We start from the raw sequence: 20545 nt of genomic DNA on the forward strand, positions 1-20545 counted from the left end.
CCCCCCCCCCCCCCCCCGAAATTAAGAGAGGGAAGGGGTCAGCCCCTCCCCACTCATTGAGAGGGAGGGGGGAACAGGGGCCACCCCCTGGCCCAGTCTGGTGGCAGGCCAGGCTAGCGCTGATGGCTGAGGCCAGGATCCTGCTTGTCACTCTGGCTGGGGGGCCGGTGGGTGGGGGGCCCCTCACGGGCTAGGGGGTGGCGCTCCCAGGGCCTGGGGGTCCAGCAGAGAACGTCCGATGGGGAGACCTGGGGGGAGCGAGAGTCAGACACACGGGGTGCAACTTACCCCCCCTACATGCAGATCAAGCCCGAAGCCCCATTCCTTGTGCTGAGGCCAGAGGGGGCCAGTGCCCCCTCAGCATGGAGGGTGCTGGATTGGGGGCAGCACCCCCTGAGGTAAGAGACCATGGGGACGGATCAGGGCAGCGCCCCCCAGCGGGAAAGGCCCAGGGGCTGGATCAGGGGAGAGGCCATGGGGACGGATCAAGGCAGCACCCCCCAGCAGGAAAGGGCCCCCTCGCAGGGAGAGACCGTGGAGCCGCATCAGGGCAGTGTCCCCCTGAGGGGAGAGGCCATGGGGCCGGATTGGGGCAGCACCCCCCAGCAGGAAAGGGCCCCCTCGCAGGGAGAGGCCATGGAGCCGCATCAGGGCAGTGTCCCCCTGAGGGGAGAGGCCATGGGGCCGGATCAGGGCAGCGCCCCCCAGCGGGAAAGGCCCAGGGGCTGGATCGGGGGAGAGGCCATGGGGCCAGATCAAGGCAGCACCCCCCAGCGGGAAAGGGCCCCCTCGCAGGGAGAGGCCGTGGAGCCGCATCAGGGCAGTGTCCCCCTGAGGGGAGAGGCCATGGGGCTGGATCGGGGCAGCACCCCCCCATGGGGAGGGGCCCCAGGCTCACCAGCGGGCCCCCATCTGGGCGCTGGCTGCGGCTGCCCCCTGCGTAGCTGGATCCTGGGGCCCGGAGGCGGGAGCTGAAGGGGCCAACGCAGGCTCTGTGGGGGGAGGGGAGAGGAGAGTAGGTGAGGGGGCCACAGTGGGAGGGGGACCCCTGGGGTTCAGCCTCCCCCCCACTCCCACTCACCTGCCCACTGATGGGGCTCGACCCCCCAGGCTGCTCAGCTTCCGGTACTCGGGGAAGGGCTTCAGCTCCACGGGGTGCAGCTGTGGGGAGAGGGGAGCAGGGGTCAGCCAGGGCCCCTCCCGCCCCCCACCTCCCCCCACCCCCCGGCCAGCCCCCCTTACCTCCGTGCGCCCCATGCCATGGGGGAAGGCGCGGACGGGCGAGGGGACCAGGCGCCCGGCCAGCTGCCCCGGGGGCCGCAGGGCCGGGGTGACGGGCACCAGGGGCAGTGGTGGGGGGGCGGCTGGCGCCCCCTGCTGCAGGGAGCTGAAGTTCACCACCGGGGGCAGCTGTGACTCCACCACAGGCAGCAGCATCTGCAGGGGGAGAGGGGTCAGCACGTGGGGCGGGGCTGGGGGCGGAGCCAGCAAGCTGAGGGCAGGGCTTACCTGCTGGGCGGGGCCCGGGGCCTGCAGGAAGTTGCTCTGATTGGCCTGCGCCAGGGAGCCTGGGTAGAAATCCGAGGGGGGGTTCAGCTCCTGCCGCACCTGGAGGGGAGGAACTGGTGATCAGGGGGCGGAGCCAGGTGCAGGGAGCCCCGCCCCCTCCTCTCCCCTCCCCCACCACGTACCTGGAGTAGGGGCTGCTCGGGGCCCAGCTGGCCGGCACAGAAGGGGGGGCTGTAGAGGAAGGGGGGGGGCCGCCTGGTAGAGCAGCCCCGTGGCCGGCAGCTTGGCCAGCTCGGCCGCCTGCAGGGCCGAGAACTCCACATACTGGCCCTTGAGGGCCACCCCCGAGAGCAGGGCCGAGCCGGGCAGGACAGGGGCCGCCGGGGAGCTGGGGGCTGGGCCAGGCTGCAGGTACAAGTGCTGGGATCTGCGGAGACAGACGGGGTCACGGACGGCTCTGGGGCAGGGGGGTACCCAGGGACCCCTCGCCTAAGAGGAGGCTGGCTCTGGGGCTGGGAATACGGGGACCCCTCGCCCAACAGGGGGCTGGCTCTGGGGCTGGGAATACAGGGACCCCTCGCCCAACAGGGGGCTGGCTCTGGGGCTGGGAATACGGGGACCCCTCGCCCAACAGGGAGCTGGCTCTGGGGCTGGGAATACGGGGACCCCTCGCCCAACAGGGAGCTGGCTCTGGGGCTGGGAATACGGGGACCCCTCGCCCAACAGGGAGCTGGCTCTGGGGCTGGGAATACGGGGACCCCTCGCCCAACAGGGGGCTGGGAATACAGGGACCCCTCACCCAACAGGGAGCTGGCTCTGGGGCTGGGAATACGGGGACCCCTCGCCCAACAGGGAGCTGGCTCTGGGGCTGGGAATACGGGGACCCCTCGCCCAACAGGGAGCTGGCTCTGGGGCTGGGAATACGGGGACCCCTCGCCCAACAGGGGGCTGGCTCTGGGGCTGGGAATACGGGGACCCCTCGCCCAACAGGGGGCTGGCTCTGGGGCTGGGAATACGGGGACCCCTCGCCCAACAGGGGGCTGGCTCTGGGGCTGGGAATACGGGGACCCCTCGCCCAACAGGGAGCTGGCTCTGGGGCTGGGAATACAGGGACCCCTCGCCCAACAGGGGGCTGGCTCTGGGGCTGGGAATACGGGGACCCCTCGCCCAACAGGAGGCTGGCTCTGGGGCTGGACCCTGTGGCTGGGAATACGGGGACCCCTCGCCCAACAGGGAGCTGGCTCTGGGGCTGGGAATACAGGGACCCCTCGCCCAACAGGGGGCTGGCTCTGGGACTGGGAATACGGGGACCCCTCGCCCAACAGGGAGCTGGCTCTGGGGCTGGGAATACAGGGACCCCTCGCCCAACAGGGGGCTGGCTCTGGGGCTGGGAATACGGGGACCCCTCGCCCAACAGGCAGCTGGCTCTGGGGTGGGGCAGGGAATACGGGGACCCCCCTCCCCGCCAGGCGGCTGGCTCAGGGGACCCCCGCTCCCCCTTACCTGTACAGATGCAGCGAAGGGGTCCCCGGGCGGAAGCTGCTGCTGCTGCCATTGAGCTGGGACTCCACAGGGGGGCAGGGCACCTGCTGGGGGGGCAGAGGGCACGGGTCAGACAGAGGGCCAGCCCCCCGGCCAGCCCCCCTGCCCCGCCCCGGCCAGACGGAGGGTACCTGGGCCACGCCGGGCTGGCTGCCGAAGAAGAGCTCGGGGTAGGGCCGCTGGCTCAGCCCCCTCTCACCTGCAGGGGGAAGCAGTGAGCAATGAGACCCCAGGCTGGCCCCACGGCCCCCCAGCGCCCCATGCTGCCCACCCCTACCTGAGAACGCCAAGGGCTCCGCCGGGGGGCAGGCCGGCCCCAGGGCTCTGGGCTGGGGGGCCGGGTGCAGCTCCCACTCCCGGGACGCGCCTGCCAGCTGGGGAGAGAAGAACAGCCGGTGAAAGCCACGCTTGGCCGGGGGGAGACAAGACGAGAACCAGGGGTCCTGGGACGCCCCCTCCCCCTCCCCTACCGGGACAGGACCCAGGAGTCCTGGGACTCCCCGTCCCCCAATCCTGGCCCCCTCCCAGAGCCGAGACAGGACCCAGCAATCCTGGGACACCCCCTCTCCCTCCCCCAGCCGGGACAGGACCCGGGACGCCCCCTCCCCCTCCTCTGGATGGGACCCAGGAATCCTGGGACACCCCCTCTCCCTCCCCCAGCCGGGACAGGACCCGGGACGCCCCCTCCCCCTCCTCTGGATGGGACCCAGGAATCCTGGGACACACCCTCCCCCAGCCCTTCCCAGAGCCAGGCTGGGACCCAGGAGTCCTAGGACTCCCCCTCCCACACCTGGGACAGGACCCAGGAGTCCTGGGATGCTGCTTCCCCCAACTCACCCCCTCCGTGAGGCCCAGGGCCGGGGGCTCCTTGCCAGCTTTGCTGCCCTCGCTCACAAGCAGCCCCAGGTCAGTGTCCTGCGGGGACGGGAGCCAGGTGAATGGAACCCAGGCGTCCTGGCCCCCAGCCAGACCCAAGAGAGAACCCAGGTGTCCTGGCCCCCAGCCAGACCCAAGAGAGACCCCAGGTGTCCTAGCCCCAGCCCCTCACCCAGACCAGGAGAGAACCCAGACATCCTGGTACCTGGCCCCCAGCCCCTCACCCAGACCAGGAGAGAACCCAGGCGTCCTGGCACCCAGCCCCTCACCCAGACCAGGAGAGAACCCAGGCATCCTGGTACCTGGCCCCAGCCCCTCACCCAGACCAGGAGAGAACCCAGGCGTCCTGGTACCTGGCCCCCAGCCCCTCACCCAGACCAGGAGAGAACCCAGGCATCCTGGTACCTGGCCCCAGCCCCTCACCCAGACCAGGAGAGAACCCAGGCATCCTGGTACCTGGCCCCAGCCCCTCACCCAGACCAGGAGAGAACCCAGGCATCCTGGTACCTGGCCCCCAGCCCCTCACCCAGACCAGGAGAGAACCCAGGCATCCTGGCCCCCAGCCCCTCACCCAGACCAGGAGAGAACCCAGGCATCCTGGCCCCCAGCCCCTCACCCAGACCAGGAGAGAACCCAGGCATCCTGGTACCTGGCCCCAGCCCCTCACCCAGACCAGGAGAGAACCCAGGCATCCTGGTACCTGGCCCCCAGCCCCTCACCCAGACCAGGAGAGAACCCAGGCATCCTGGTACCTGGCCCCAGCCCCTCACCCAGACCAGGAGAGAACCCAGGCATCCTGGTACCTGGCCCCCAGCCCCTCACCCAGACCAGGAGAGAACCCAGGCGTCCTGGTACCTGGCCCCCAGCCCCTCACCCAGACCAGGAGAGAACCCAGGCATCCTGGTACCTGGCCCCCAGCCCCTCACCCAGACCAGGAGAGAACCCAGGCATCCTGGTACCTGGCCCCAGCCCCTCACCCAGACCAGGAGAGAACCCAGGCATCCTGGTACCTGGCCCCAGCCCTCACCCAGACCAGGAGAGAACCCAGGCATCCTGGTACCTGGCCCCAGCCCCTCACCCAGACCAGGAGAGAACCCAGGCATCCTGGTACCTGGCCCCCAGCCCCTCACCCAGACCAGGAGAGAACCCAGGCATCCTGGTACCTGGCCCCCAGCCCCTCACCCAGACCAGGAGAGAACCCAGGCATCCTGGTACCTGGCCCCCAGCCCCTCACCCAGACCAGGAGAGAACCCAGGCATCCTGGCCCCCAGCCCTCACCCCGGATCAAGACCCGGCGTCCAGGGTGCTGCTCACCTTGTCGCTGGCCCCAAACTGGATGGGGGGGCCGGTGCTGGGGGTCGCTGACTCCGGACTGGGCTTGGGGCCCCCCCCGCTCTCCCTGACCCTCTCGGCTCGCTGGGAGTGGTCAGTCCCAATGGGGCCTGGGCCGGGGGCGGCCCGGGAGGGAGCTGGGGGGCTGCCAGCCTGCTGGGGTGGGGAGAGGTAAGTCATGGCCCCCATCCCCGCCCCCCCACCCATTCCAAGTTCCCAACCCAGCTGTTCCCCCCCAGCCGATCAGCCCCCACCATCCCCACCTCTGAGCCGTTCCGACCCCCTCCAGCCATCCCCGCCCCCCAGCAGATCGTCCCCAGCCCCCCTCCGACCTTCCTGTCCTCGTGAGGGCTGGTGTCTTTGGGCGCCGGCCTCCTGCCCTGCTCCTGGGGCGCGGCCCCCTCGCCTCCGGTGGCCACTGGCTCGGCACCCCGCATGCCCCCCACGCCAGGCTCGGGGGTCGCCTTCAGCCCACCATCGGGGGAGCTGCGCTGGCTGCAGCTGGCGGACGAGACCTGGGAGTCGCTGCTGAGATCCACCCCGCTGTCCGACTGGCTCATCTGGGGGGGTGGGGGGCGTTAGGGGGCAGCCCCGACTGTCAGGGGAGATCCCCCTGCTGCCCCCTAGCCCCGCCCTGGGGCAATGGGGAGCCCTGACTGCCCGGGGACAGTGCCCCCTGCTGCCCCCCTCGCTCCCTGCAGCCCAGCCCCTAGCCCCGCCCTGGGGCAATGGGGAGCCCTGACTGCCCGGGGACAGTGCCCCCTGCTGCCCCCCTCGCTCCCTGCAGCCCAGCCCCTAGCGCCGCCCTGGGGCAATGGGGAGCCCTGACTGTCTGGGGACAGCGCCCCCTGCTGCCCCCCTCGCTCCCTGCAGCCCAGCCCCTAGCGCCACCCTGGGGCCATGGGGAGCCCTGACTGCCCGGGGACAGCGCCCCCTGCTGCCCCCTCTCGCTCCCTGCAGCCCAGCCCCTAGCGCCGCCCTGGGGCAATGGGGAGCCCTGACTGCCTGGGGACAGCGCCCCCCTGCTGCCCCCCTCGCTCCCTGCAGCCCAGCCCCTAGCGCCGCCCTGGGGCAATGGGGAGCCCTGACTGCCTGGGGACAGCGCCCCCTGCTGCCCCCACCCCCTGCAGCCCAGCCCCTAGCCCCGCCCTGGGGCAATGGGGAGCCCTGACTGCCCGGGGACAGCGCCCCCTGCTGCCCCCCTCGCTCCCTGCAGCCCAGCCCCTAGCGCCGCCCTGGGGCAATGGGGAGCCCTGACTGCCCGGGGACAGCGCCCCCTGCTGCCCCCCTCGCTCCCTGCAGCCCAGCCCCTAGCGCCGCCCTGGGGCAATGGGGAGCCCTGACTGCCTGGGGACAGCGCCCCCCTGCTGCCCCCCTCGCTCCCTGCAGCCCAGCCCCTAGCGCCGCCCTGGGGCAATGGGGAGCCCTGACTGCCTGGGGACAGCGCCCCCTGCTGCCCCCACCCCCTGCAGCCCAGCCCCTAGCCCCGCCCTGGGGCAATGGGGAGCCCTGACTGCCCAGGGACAGCGCCCCCTGCTGCCCCCCTCGCTCCCTGCAGCCCAGCCCCTAGCACCGCCCTGGGGCAATGGGGAGCCCTGACTGCCTGGGGACAGCGCCCCCTGCTGCCCCCCTCGCTCCCTGCAGCCCAGCCCCTAGCGCCGCCCTGGGGCAATGGGGAGCCCTGACTGCCCGGGGACAGAGCCCCCTGCTGACCCCGCCCCTCACCTCTGTGCTAACGACGTCTTCAAAGGCATTTAACGGGTCGATCCACGGCTCCACAGATCTGGGCCGATAGCTTTTCCTGGGGACACCTGGGGGGGCAGAGCTCGGGTGAGGGGATCTGTCAGCAGCCACCCAAACTGCCTCCTGCCCCCTGAAGCACGACTGGGTACTGCCCCCAGCTCCTTACTGGATTGCAGCCGGCTCCAGATGTGGGGCGCCAGCCCCTCGGAGGAGCTGCTTCTGCCGCGCTGGGCCAGGTGGGCTCCCGGAGGGTCCTGCTTGGGGCCGGGGAAGCCGGGGCTGCGGGAATAGCCCAGGGAGTCCTGCGGGGGACGAAGAAGGAAGGGTGTTAATGCTGCGGGGCGGGAGCGGTTGGGGAGGGGCTCCCCCATTCCCTCTGTCCCCTCTCACCTCCTGCTTGTGGGGCCGGTCGCGGCGCCGGGGGAGGAAGCCGTTAACCCCGGGGACGTCGCCCAGGGCTCTGGTGCCCGACTGAAGCAGCTGGGGCTTGGCCAGGAACGGAGGTTCTGAAACCGAGAGGTGGGGTCAGTGCGTTCCTGCCCTCTGGGGGGCACCGGCTCCCCCCGGCCCCAGGACAGGGACTGGCTGGCTCAGGGGGGCAGGGAATGGGGCAGGGGCCTGTCACCTCTGGGGGCGCCGGCTCCCCCCGGCCCCAGGGCAGGGACTGGCTGGCTCAGGGGGGCGGAGAATGGGGCAGGGAATGGGGCAGGGACCTGTCCCCTCTGGGGGGCACCGGCTCCCCCCGGCCCCAGGGCAGGGACTGGCTGGCTCAGGGGGGCGGAGAATGGGGCAGGGGCCTGTCACCTCTGGGGGCGCCGGCTCCCCCCGGCCCCAGGGCAGGGACTGGCTGGCTCAGGGGGGCAGAGAATGGGGCTGGCTGGCCCGGGGCTGGGGTGGGGTGGGGGGGAATAGGGCCTGGGGTCTATGCCCTCTAGGGGCGCCAGCTCAGGGGGGGCGGGGAATGGGGCTGGCTGGCCCGGGGCTGGGGTGGGGTGGGGGGGAATAGGGCCTGGGGTCTATGCCCTCTAGGGGCGCCAGCTCAGGGGGGCAGGGAATGGGGCCCAGGGTCTACCCCCTGTAGGGCAGAGGGCCCCCCCCCCGGCCCCAGGGCAGGGACTGGCTGGCTCAGGGGGGCGGGGAATGGGGCTGGCTGGCCCGGGGGGGGATGGGGGAAATAGGGCCTGGGATCTATGCCCTCTAGGGGCGCCAGCTCAGGGGGGCAGCGAATGGGGCCCAGGGTCTACCCCCTGTAGGGCAGAGGGCCCCCCCCCGGCCCCAGGGCAGGGACTGGCTGGCTCAGGGGGGCGGGAAATGGGGCTGGCTGGCCCGGGGGGGATGGGGGAAATAGGGCCTGGGATCTATGCCCTCTAGGGGCGCCAGCTCAGGGGGGCAGGGAATGGGGCCCAGGGTCTACCCCCTGTAGGGCAGAGGGCCCCCCCCCGGCCCCAGGGCAGGGACTGGCTGGCTCAGAGGGGGCGGGGAATGGGGCTGGCTGGCCCGGGGGGGATGGGGGAAATAGGGCCTGGGATCTATGCCCTCTAGGGGCGCCAGCTCAGGGGGGCAGCGAATGGGGCCCAGGGTCTACCCCCTGTAGGGCAGAGGGCCGCCCCCGGCCCCAGGGCAGGGACTGGCTGGCTCAGGGGGGCGGGGAATGGGGCTGGCTGGCCCGGGGGGGATGGGGGAAATAGGGCCTGGGGTCTATGCCCTCTAGGGGCGCCAGCTCAGGGGGGCAGCGAATGGGGCCCAGGGTCTACCCCCTGTAGGGCAGAGGCCCCCCCCCCGGCCCCAGGGCAGGGACTGGCTGGCTCAGGGGGGCGGGGAATGGGGCTGGCTGGCCCTGGGGGGGGATGGGGGAAATAGGGCCTGGGATCTATGCCCTCTAGGAGCGCCAGCTCAGGGGGGCAGCGAATGGGGCCCAGGGTCTACCCCCTGTAGGGCAGAGGGCCGCCCCCGGCCCCAGGGCAGGGACTGGCTGGCTCAGGGGGGGCGGGGAATGGGGCTGGCTGGCCCGGGGGGGATGGGGGAAATAGGGCCTGGGATCTATGCCCTCTAGGGGCGCCAGCTCAGGGGGGCAGCGAATGGGGCCCAGGGTCTACCCCCTGTAGGGCAGAGGGCCCCCCCCGGCCCCAGGGCAGGGACTGGCTGGCTCAGGGGGGCGGGGAATGGGGCTGGCTGGCCCGGGGGGGATGGGGGAAATAGGGCCTGGGATCTATGCCCTCTAGGGGCGCCAGCTCAGGGGGGCAGGGAATGGGGCCCAGGGTCTACCCCCTGTAGGGCAGAGGGCCGCCCCCGGCCCCAGGGCAGGGACTGGCTGGCTCAGGGGGGGCGGGGAATGGGGCTGGCTGGCCCGGGGGGGATGGGGGAAATAGGGCCTGGGATCTATGCCCTCTAGGGGCACCAGCTCAGGGGGGCAGGGAATGGGGCCCAGGGTCTACCCCCTGTAGGGCAGAGGGCCCCCCCCGGCCCCAGGGCAGGGACTGGCTGGCTCAGGGGGGCGGGGAATGGGGCTGGCTGGCCCAGGGGGGGATGGGGGAAATAGGGCCTGGGATCTATGCCCTCTAGGGGCGCCAGCTCAGGGGGGCAGCGAATGGGGCCCAGGGTCTACCCCCTGTAGGGCAGAGAATCCCACCTTCTGACACCCAAGATCAGTTGTTGAGTTGAAGGGCAAGGAAGGATCTACCCCGCCTCTTCCCTTCGGCCCCGCCCCATCCCTGAGACCCCGCCCCTCCACACACCCCCTCTGTCCGTCACTCTCTCCAGGCTGGGGGAGGGGCTTGGGGGGGTGTGCTGGCTCTGGGAGAGGGGCTGAGGGGTGCAGGAGGGGACATGGGGTGCTGGCTCTGGGAGAGGGGCTGAGGGGTGCAGGAGGGGACATGGGGTGCTGGCTCTGGCAGAGGGGTGCAGGAGGGGGCATGGGGTGCTGGCTCTGGCAGAGGGGCTGAGGGGTGCAGGAGGGGGCATGGGGTGCTGGCTCTGGCAGAGGGGTGCAGGAGGGGACATGGGGTGCTGGCTCTGGCAGAGGGGTGGAGGGGGCATGGGGTGCTGGCTCTGGCAGAGGGGCTGAAGGGTGCAGGAGGGGACATGGGGTGCTGGCTCTGGCAGAGGGGCTGAGGGGTGCTGGCTCTGGGAGAGGGGCTGAGGGGTGCAGGAGGGGACATGGGGTGCTGGCTCTGGCAGAGGGGCTGAGGGGTGCAGGGGGGGGCATGGGGTGCTGGCTCTGGCAGAGGGGTGGAGGGGGCATGGGGTGCTGGCTCTGGCAGAGGGGTGCAGGAGGGGGCATGGGGTGCTGGCTCTGGCAGAGGGGTGCAGGAGGGGGCATGGGGTGCTGGCTCTGGCAGAGGGGCTGAGGGGTGCAGGAGGGGGCATGGGGTGCTGGCTCTGGCAGAGGGGTGCAGGAGGGGGCATGGGGTGCTGGCTCTGGCAGAGGGGCTGAGGGGTGCAGGAGGGGGCATAGGGTGCTGGCTCTGGCAGAGGGGTGCAGGAGGGGGCATGGGGTGCTGGCTCTGGCAGAGGGGCTGAGGGGTGCAGGAGGGGACATGGGGTGCTGGCTCTGGCAGAGGGGTGCAGGAGGGGGCATGGGGTGCTGGCTCTGGCAGAGGGGCTGAGGGGTGCAGGAGGGGACATGGGGTGCTGGCTCTGGGAGAGGGGCTGAGGGGTGCAGGAGGGGACATGGGGTGCTGGCTCTGGGAGAGGGGCTGAGGGGTGCAGGAGGGGGCGAGGGGTGCTGGCTCTGGGAGAGGGGCTGAGGGGTGCAGGAGGGGACATGGGGTGCTGGCTCTGGCAGAGGGGCTGAGGGGTGCAGGAGGGGACATGGGGTGCTGGCTCTGGCAGAGGGGTGCAGGAGGGGGCATGGGGTGCTGGCTCTGGCAGAGGGGCTGAGGGGTGCAGGAGGGGGCGAGGGGTGCTGGCTCTGGGAGAGGGGCTGAGGGGTGCAGGAGGGGACATGGGGTGCTGGCTCTGGCAGAGGGGTGCAGGAGGGGGCATGGGGTGCTGGCTCTGGCTGAGGGGTGCAGGAGGGGGCTCTGGCTACACCACCCTGCTGCAGGGGGCGCCAGGGCCGGCGTGTGGGCTCTTACCTCGGCTGTAGCCGCCCGGGTGGGCGGGGAAGGGAGCTGGCGCCGTGGGGTTCGAGGGGGGGACAGCGCCGGGGGGTGGCTGCTTGGCGCGGGCACCGTGGCGGCTGCTGAGCTCAGCCAGGGCCTGCTGGATGCCGGCTGGGTCGCTGGGCACCACGTGGTCCAGCCGGTAGACGGCGCTGGTGGTGGGCCCGGGTGGCAGGCTCAGGCCTGGGGGGCGCTCCTCCGCCGGACGGCTGGGGGGGAGAGAGCGAGTTGGGGGGGCGGCTGGGTGCTCCCCAGGCCTGCCCACCTGCAGCCCCCCCGAAATGTGTCTGTGCCCCTTGGCCCTGCCCACCTGAGTCCCCTCCTCCCCCGTAACAGTCCATTATCGTTAACGACCCCCCGCAGCTCATCAGTCCCCATTAGTGCCTCCCCCCCACAGGGCCTGCAGGCCACTGTCAACTCTGCCCCCAGTCCCCTCTCCCCTGGACCCACCATCCACCCCACGTGCCCCCCACTGTCCCTGTGTCCGCCCCCATTGTGTCCCCCTCCCCCTCGGCCCCCACACCTGCGGTTCCTGGGCGAGGGCCAGGTCCTCTTGTCCCCGCGGCCGCTGCCGGGCCCCCCACGGCTCCCAGCCTTGCCCCCACTGCCGGGCCCAGGGTTGGGGCGCCGGTTCTGCCGGTCCATGCCGGGCCGCTGGCTGGAGAAGCTGCGCTTAGACATCTCCTTGCGCTGGGCGAGGGTCAGGTCGGTGCCGGCCCCCCTGCCCCCCAGGGACGGAGCGCCACCCCCCTTCAGGAAGGCTTGGGGCAGCAGGCCCCCCGGCTCCTTGTCGCCCGGCCCGCCGCCCCGGCGTTCGGTGAAGTCGCTGCTCTCCGAGGCCGTCTCCCACTCCTCGTTGGCCTGGTCCGAGTTCTGGTTGGACAGGTCGGGGGACTTGGCGCCGGCCACACGCCGGGAGACTGTTTCCTCGGCTGGGGCAGGGGGCGGTGGGTACGCTGGGGCCCCCGGCCCGCCCCGCTGCTCCCCATTCAGCCGGGCCGCATTATCCCGCTCCTGCTTCAGCCGCCGGAACCGGGGCGGCTTGTCCTGCTGCTGCGAGCGGCCGTGGCGCCGCCGGCGGGGGGGCCGCTCGAAGCTGCGATCCACTGCACCATTGGGGGGCGGCCCCTGCTGCTTGGGGGCAGCCTGGAACCCGACCAGGCCCTCCGGCGGCGGGAGAGTGGGCCCCGGTGCTTTCTCCTTGCCGGGCGAATCCGGCGCTGCCTCTGGCTCCTGCTTCTCTGGCTTCTTCCCCGGCGGGGGCTTGGCCGGGGGGCTCCAGGTGCTGGCTGGGGGGCGCCCCCCCCCACGGCCACGGCGCGAGGGCACGCCGCGGGGGGTGAAGATGCGGCCGCCACGGGCGCCCGGCTCCGAGAGGCGGGGTGGGATCTTGTCAGCGAAGCGGGGCAGGGCGCCTGGGCCCCGGTGCCGCTCCCCCTTGGTGGGCTGGGGGGCCAGCGGGGGCGGGGCTGCCTCCTTGTCCGAGTGGGCCACGTCGCTGGCGCTCTCGTGGGTCTCGCTGCCTGTCTCCGAGCCGCGCTGGCGCCGGCGCTTGGGGATCTCCTCGTACTCGGAGCCTTCGCTGCGCGTCTCGCTGGCATTGCGGGGCCGAGCGCCGCCCCCAGCACCCCGGGGCCCTGGCCCCTCCTCCAGGCGGTAGAATGGCTCCCGGTAGCTGCGGAACTCCCTGCTGCGGCCCCGGCCGCGCCCGCTGTAGGCGCCCCGGAAGCCGCGCCCCCGGGCGAAGTACTCCCCCCGCCCCCGGGCGCGCCCGCGCCCCATGTAGCCGCCGCCCCCGCGGTCGTAGGGACACTCCCGGCGCCGGCGGGTGGGCGACAGCGCCCCCTGCGGCTCCTTGGGCAGCCCTGCCATGGTGCCGTTCACCAGCACCTTGGCTTTGGCCTCCTTGCCTGGCTTGGGGGGCTCCTTGGGGCCGGGCTGTGGGTCTGGCTTGGCGCCCGCTGGCTCAGTGCCCTCTTTGGCTTTGGGGCGCGGCTCCTCAGCTTCCTCCTTGGGGGGCGCGGGTTTCTTGATGGGCCCGGCTCTGCGCGGGGGCTTCTCGCCACCTGGCGGCTCGTCTGCTCGCCGGCTGCTGCCCGGCCTGGGGCCCCAGCGTGTCTCCGTCTTGGCCTCGCGCCGTGGCGGCCGGTGGAAGTCGTGCGGCTGGCGCAAGGGGCGTTCGGCCCGGCGTGGCGCCTCCTCCTTGGGGGGCAGGGCCGGCTCCTCCTTGGGGGGTTTCTTGGGCGCCACCAGGGGCTCCTTGGGCTGCTCGGCGTTGGGGGCCTTCTCGTCCAGCTGGCGCTGCGGGGGCTGGGCCAGGGGCTCGGGGCGCCCGTTCCTGGCCAGCTCCCCTGGAGCGTTGGGGGGCAGGGCAAGGCCGGTTGGCCAGGGCCCCCCCGGACGGGGCTCGTCCCCTGGGAAGCGGTGCAGGGGGGCCGGGGCGCCGTTCTCGGCGAAGGCTGGGGAGCTGCCTACGTAGGGCTGGGGGGTGGCGGCCTCCCACAGGCGGACGGGGGGCGTCTCGCTCCTGGGGGGAGAGAAGGGGACGTCATGCCTCAGCCCAACAGCTGGGCCCTCCACTGCCTGGTCCCCTACCTCCCCTTCCCCAGGCCTGACCCTCCTGCCCCCACCCCATCAATGTCCTCTGCTTGGCCCCACAGCTCCCCAAACCCCTACTGCCCCCCACACCTGTGGCTGCCAGCCCCCTTTCCTCCCCACTCACCGCAGGCCCTTCTCCTCCTCATCTGGCTGCCGGAGGGGTGAGGTCAGGGGCCGGGGGTCGGTGGCAGGGGTGGCGAAGACGTCTCCACCCCAGGCCAGCTTGGGGTCCATGGGTGGGGTGCCCCGCTCCCGCAGGATCTGGGTGTGGCGCTCGAACTGCTCCGAGCTAGAGCCCCCGCTGTCGGAGCGCTCGCGGGGCAACAGGCCTGGAGGGGGGGCAGAGAGCACATGTCAGAGGGCCGGCACCCCCCAGCCAGACCCACAGGCCCCCTGGCTTAGACTAGCCCTACCCATGACCCAGGCAGCAGTCACATGATCCAGGAGTAGGGGGAACTAATGAGTCATGTGACAGGCCAGAGCAGAGGGGGGGTGGAACCCAAACCACTGCAGCTGGCTGGGAGCATGTGACCAGGTGTGGCCAGGCCAACAGGTGTCTCAGCCCAGGAAGGGGCCTGGGGAGGCGTCTGGTCCGGGCCCTGCACGCCGTGTTCTCCAGAGCGTCCCCGCAGGGCTCCGGCCAACCTGCTCTTAACAACCCCCCACGACGCGACTCGGCAAGTTATTCCAGCGCGACCCACCCGGACAGCCAGGAATTCTTCCTCCTGTCCAGCCTGAACCTGAGTTAAGCCCATTGCTCCTTGGCCTGGCCTCAGCGGGTACCTCCCTTCTCCTCCTAATGACCGTTCAGGCGCCCGAAAACTGTGATCTCGGCCCCTCGGGCGCCTCCTCTCCAGACTAAACCAACCCAGTTCTTCCCACCTGCCCTCGCGGCTCAGGGCTCCTGGACCTTTCCGCCTCTTGGTCGCTCCTCCCTGGACCTTCTCCAGTCTGTCCCCATCTCTCCTGAACCGCGGTGCCCAGAACTGGACCCAACCCTCCAGCTGAGGCCGGAGCAGAGCGGCAGAATCACTGCTCGTGTCTGGCTCACGACCCTCCTGCTAACACAGCCCAGAAGGACGCTCGCTTTTTTGGTTACACCGTTGGCTCATATTTAGCGTGTGATCCACCCGGACCCCCAGCCCCCTGTCCGCAGTGCCCCTTCCGGGGGTCACTGCCCATTGTGTGTGCAACGGATTGTTCCTTCCGACGTGGAGCACTCTGCATTTCTCCTGACTGAATTTCATCCTGGTTACTTCAGACCATTTCTCCAGTTTGTCCAGCTCAGTTTGAATTTTAACCCTACCCTCCAAAGCACTCGCCACCCCCCAGCTCGGTATCGTCCACACGCTTTATCAGTGGACTGTCTATGCCATGAGCTAAATCACCGAGGAAGATATTGAGGAGAACCGGACCCAGAACCGATCCCTGCGGGACCCCACTCGTTATGTCCTTCCACCCAACGGGGAACCGCTGAGAGCTGCTCTCTGGGAGCGGTTTTCCAGCCAGTTCCACACCCACTTTTAGCAGCTCCAGCCAGGTTGTATTTCCCTAGTTTGTTTAGGAAAAGGTCACGTGAGACGGTAGCAAAAGCTTTGCTAAAGCCCAGATACACAACGTCTCTGCTTCCCCCTCCGCACAAGGCTTGTGAGCCCGTCACAGGCGGCTCTCAGGCTGCTCTGACACACTTTGTTCTGCACAAACCCAGGCTGCTGGCACTGGCCCCTCGGCAGCTCCCGGGGGTTTGCAGATCGATTGCGGAATGACTTGCTCCACTATCTTTCCGGGTACAGCAGTGAAGCTGACAGGGCAGGGGCGGTTTGTCCTTATTTCCCTTTTGAGAGCTGGGCACTAGATTTGCCCTTTTCCAGCCGTCTGGAATCCCTCCCGTCTCCCAGGACTTCAGAGAGACTCGGGAACGGCGCCGAGATCCCCTAGGCCGATTTCATCAGGCCCTGGGGATTTGAAGGCCTCTAACTCATTTCTGGCTTGTGCTAGACATGGCCCAGGCCGGGGTGCAGCCCAGCTAGTGGGTCGCCCCCTGGGTCACGTGACCCAGGCGTGGGCGGGGCTTACCGGAGGGGTGCACCCCAGGTGGGTAGAAGTCCATGGGCGGCCGCCCCTGTATCATGCGTGGGTCCATGTAGGGCGGGATCACCATCCAGCGGGGGTCGAAGTTCATCTGGGGCATGGGCGGGGGGCGCCCCATAGAGCCCGGGTACATGGCCTTGGGCGGGGCCTGCTGCTGGGGGGGCGGGGCCTGCTGCTGCCCCGCCCCCTGTGCAGGGTGGATACCAGGCGCGGGGCCCAGGCCCCCCAGGGAGGCTGCTGCCACCTGCTGCTGGGGGGAGGCGGGCACCGGGGGGGGCCCGTGCTGCTGCTGCCACTGCTGCTGCTGCTTCAGCAACTGCTCCTGCGGGACACAGAGGGGTTAGGGGCCCCCCATGCCACCCCTCACCCCATAGCGAGCCCCCAATGTCTGCCCCATGCCGGGCTGCACCCCCCCAGCGAGCCCAATGTCTGCCCCATGCCGGGCTGCACCCCCCCAGCGAGCCCCCAATGTCTGCCCCATGCCGGGCTGCACCCCCCCAGCGAGTCCCCCAAGGTCTGCCCCATGCCGGGCTGCACCCCCCCCAGCGAGCCCCCCAAGGTCTGCCCCATTCCACCCCTCACCCCATAGCGAGCCCCCAATGTCTGCCCCATGCCGGGCTGCACCCCCCCAGCGAGCCCCCCAAGGTCTGCCCCCATGCCGGGCTGTACCCCCCCAGCGAGCCCCCCAATGTCTGCCCCATGCCACCCCTCACCCCATAGCGAGCCCCCAATGTCTGCCCCATGCCGGGCTGCACCCCCCCAGCGAGTCCCCCAAGGTCTGCCCCATGCCACCCCTCACCCCATAGCGAGCCCCCAATGTCTGCCCCATGCCGGGCTGCAGCCCCCCAGCGAGCCCCCCAAGGTCTGCCCCATTCCACCCCTCACCCCATAGCGAGCCCCCAATGTCTGCCCCATGCCGGGCTGCACCCCCCCAGCGAGTCCCCCAATGTCTGCCCCATGCCGGGCTGCACCCCCCCAGCGAGTCCCCCAATGTCTGCCCCATTCCACCCCTCACCCCATAGCGAGCCCCCCAATGTCTGCCCCCATGCCGGGCTGTACCCCCCCCAGCGAGCCCCCCAATGTCTGCCCCATGCCGGGCTGCACTCCCCCAGCGAGCCCAATGTCTGCCCCATGCCACCTCTCACCCCATAGCGAGCCCCCCAATGTCTGCCCCATGCCGGGCTGCACCCCCCCAGCGAGCCCCCCAAGGTCTGCCCCATGCCGGGCTGCACCCCCCCCAGCGAGCCCCCCAAGGTCTGCCCCATTCCACCCCTCACCCCATAGCGAGCCCCCAATGTCTGCCCCATGCCGGGCTGCACCCCCCCAGCGAGCCCCCCAAGGTCTGCCCCATGCCGGGCTGCAGCCCCCCAGCGAGCCCAATGTCTGCCCCATGCCACCCCTCACCCCATAGCGAGCCCCCAAGGTCTGCCCCATGCCGGGCTGCACCCCCCCAGCGAGCCCCCCAATGTCTGCCTCATGCCGGGCTGCACCCCCCCAGCGAGCCCCCCAAGGTCTGCCCCATGCCGGGCTGCACCCCCCCCAGCGAGCCCCCAATGTCTGCCCCATGCCGGGCTGCACCCCCCCAGCGAGCCCCCCAAGGTCTGCCCCATGCCGGGCTGCACTCCCCCAGCGAGCCCCCCAATGTCTGCCCCATGCCACCCCTCACCCCATAGCGAGCCCCCAATGTCTGCCCCATGCCGGGCTGCACCCCCCCAGCGAGCCCCCCAAGGTCTGCCCCATGCCGGGCTGCATCCCCCCCAGCGAACCCCCAATGTCTGCCCCATGCCGGGCTGCACCCCCCCCAGCGAGCGCCCAATGTCTGCCCCATTCCACCCCTCACCCCATAGCGAGCCCCCCAAGGTCTGCCCCATTCCACCCCTCACCCCACAGCGAGCCCCCCAATGTCTGCCCCATGCCGGGCTGCACCCCCCCAGCGAGCCCCCCAAGGTCTGCCCCATGCCGGGCTGCACCCCCCCCAGCGAGTCCCCCAATGTCTGCCCCATTCCACCCCTCACCCCATAGCGAGCCCCCAATGTCTGCCCCATGCCGGGCTGCACCCCCCCAGCGAGCCCCCCAAGGTCTGCCCCATGCCGGGCTGCACCCCCCAGCGAGTCCCCCAATGTCTGCCCCATTCCACCCCTCACCCCATAGCGAGCCCCCCAAGGTCTGCCCCATGCCGGGCTGCACCCCCCCAGCGAGCCCCCCAATGTCTGCCTCATGCCGGGCTGCACCCCCCCAGCGAGTCCCCCAATGTCTGCCCCATTCCACCCCTCACCCCATAGCGAGCCCCCCAATGTCTGCCCCATGCCGGGCTGCACCCCCCCAGCGAGTCCCCCAATGTCTGCCCCATTCCACCCCTCACCCCATAGCGAGCCCCCCAAGGTCTGCCTCATGCCGGGCTGCACCCCCCCAGCGAGTCCCCCAATGTCTGCCTCATGCCGGGCTGTACCCCCCCCAGCGAGCCCCCCAATGTCTGCCTCATGCCGGGCTGCACCCCCCCAGCGAGTCCCCCAATGTCTGCCCCATGCCACCCCTCACCCCATAGCGAGCCCCCAATGTCTGCCCCATGCCGGGCTGCACCCCCCCAGCGAGCCCCCCAATGTCTGCCCCATTCCACCCCTCACCCCATAGCGAGCCCCCAATGTCTGCCCCATGCCGGGCTGCACCCCCCCAGCGAGTCCCCCAATGTCTGCCCCATGCCGGGCTGCACCCCCCCAGCGAGTCCCCCAATGTCTGCCCCATTCCACCCCTCACCCCATAGCGAGCCCCCAATGTCTGCCCCATGCCGGGCTGCACCCCCCCCAGCGAGTCCCCCAATGTCTGCCCCATTCCACCCCTCACCCCATAGCGAGCCCCCAATGTCTGCCCCATGCCGGGCTGCACCCCCCCAGCGAGCCCCCCAAGGTCTGCCCCATGCCGGGCTGCACCCCCCCAGCGAGTCCCCCAATGTCTGCCCCATTCCACCCCTCACCCCATAGCGAGCCCCCCAATGTCTGCCCCCATGCCGGGCTGTACCCCCCCCAGCGAGCCCCCCAATGTCTGCCCCATGCCGGGCTGCACTCCCCCAGCGAGCCCAATGTCTGCCCCATGCCACCTCTCACCCCATAGCAAGCCCCCCAATGTCTGCCCAATGCCGGGCTGCACCCCCCCAGCGAGCCCCCCAATGTCTGCCCCATGCCGGGCTGCACTCCCCCCCAACGAGTCCCCCAATGTCTGCCCCATTCCACCCCTCACCCCATAGCGAGCCCCCAATGTCTGCCCCATGCCGGGCTGCACCCCCCCAGCGAGCCCCCCAATGTCTGCCCCATGCCGGGCTGCACTCCCCCCCAACGAGTCCCCCAATGTCTGCCCCATGCCACCTCTCACCCCATAGCAAGCCCCCCAATGTCTGCCCAATGCCGGGCTGCACCCCCCCAGCGAGCCCCCCAATGTCTGCCCCATGCCGGGCTGCACCCCCCCCCAACGAGTCCCCCAATGTCTGCCCCATTCCACCCCTCACCCCATAGCGAGCCCCCAATGTCTGCCCCATGCCGGGCTGCACCCCCCCAGCGAGCCCCCCAAGGTCTGCCCCATGCCGGGCTGCACCCCCCCAGCGAGCCCCCCAAGGTCTGCCCCATTCCACCCCTCACCCCATAGCGAGCCCCCCAATGTCTGCCCCCATGCCGGGCTGTACCCCCCCCAGCGAGCCCCCCAATGTCTGCCCCATGCCGGGCTGCACTCCCCCAGCGAGCCCAATGTCTGCCCCATGCCACCTCTCACCCCATAGCAAGCCCCCCAATGTCTGCCCAATGCCGGGCTGCACCCCCCCAGCGAGCCCCCCAATGTCTGCCCCATGCCGGGCTGCACCCCCCCCAACGAGTCCCCCAATGTCTGCCCCATGCCACCTCTCACCCCATAGCAAGCCCCCAATGTCTGCCCCATGCCGGGCTGCACCCCCCCAGCGAGCCCCCCCAATGTCTGCCCCATGCCGGGCTGCACCCCCCCCAGCGAGTCCCCCAATGTCTGCCCAATGCCGGGCTGCACCCCCCCAGCGAGCCCCCCAATGTCTGCCCCATTCCACCCCTCACCCCATAGCGAGCCCCCCAATGTCTGCCCCCATGCCGGGCTGTACCCCCCCCAGCGAGCCCCCCAATGTCTGCCCCATGCCGGGCTGCACTCCCCCAGCGAGCCCAATGTCTGCCCCATGCCACCTCTCACCCCATAGCAAGCCCCCCAATGTCTGCCCAATGCCGGGCTGCACCCCCCCAGCGAGCCCCCCAATGTCTGCCCCATGCCGGGCTGCACGCCCCCCCAACGAGTCCCCCAATGTCTGCCCCATGCCACCTCTCACCCCATAGCAAGCCCCCCAATGTCTGCCCAATGCCGGGCTGCACCCCCCCAGCGAGCCCCCCAATGTCTGCCCCATGCCGGGCTGCACCCCCCCCAGCGAGTCCCCCAATGTCTGCCCAATGCCGGGCTGCACCCCCCCAGCGAGCCCCCCAATGTCTCCCCCATGCCGGGCTGCAGCCCCCCAGCGAGCCCCCCCAATGTTCCCCCCATGCCGGGCTGCACCCCCCCAGCGAGCCCCCCAATGTTCCCCCCATTCCGGGCTGCATCCCCCAACGAGCCCCCCAACGTCTCCCCCATGCCGGGCTGCATCCCCCCCAGCGAACCCCCCAACGCCTCCCCCATGCCAGGCTGCAACCCCCCCAGCGAGCCCCCCAACGTCTCCCCCATGCCACCCCTCACCCCATAGCGAGCCCAACGTCTCC

General features: G+C 71.1%; 1 protein-coding gene across 1 annotated transcript in view; it reads right to left on the minus strand.

Moving 5' to 3' along the window:
- Positions 1-142: 142 nt before the first annotated feature.
- Positions 143-20545, minus strand: part of PRRC2A (proline rich coiled-coil 2A) — a 44109-nt gene continuing 23706 nt past the window's right edge. Inside the window, 19 exon segments of the mRNA XM_030547969.1 lie at positions 143-561; positions 832-992; positions 1082-1161; positions 1243-1437; positions 1510-1608; positions 1692-1760; positions 1762-1936; positions 3013-3250; positions 3329-3425; positions 3889-3966; positions 5242-5415; positions 5592-5819; positions 6985-7070; positions 7169-7304; positions 7393-7508; positions 11079-11314; positions 11629-13632; positions 13828-14032; positions 15780-16116. Of these exon segments, the coding sequence (XP_030403829.1) occupies positions 461-561; positions 832-992; positions 1082-1161; positions 1243-1437; positions 1510-1608; positions 1692-1760; positions 1762-1936; positions 3013-3250; positions 3329-3425; positions 3889-3966; positions 5242-5415; positions 5592-5819; positions 6985-7070; positions 7169-7304; positions 7393-7508; positions 11079-11314; positions 11629-13632; positions 13828-14032; positions 15780-16116 (4815 nt within the window). The 3' untranslated portion in view covers positions 143-460.

This window comes from Gopherus evgoodei, unplaced genomic scaffold (genome assembly GCF_007399415.2).
Source record: "Gopherus evgoodei ecotype Sinaloan lineage unplaced genomic scaffold, rGopEvg1_v1.p scaffold_78_arrow_ctg1, whole genome shotgun sequence".
In the NCBI taxonomy this organism is placed as follows: domain Eukaryota; kingdom Metazoa; phylum Chordata; order Testudines; family Testudinidae; genus Gopherus; species Gopherus evgoodei.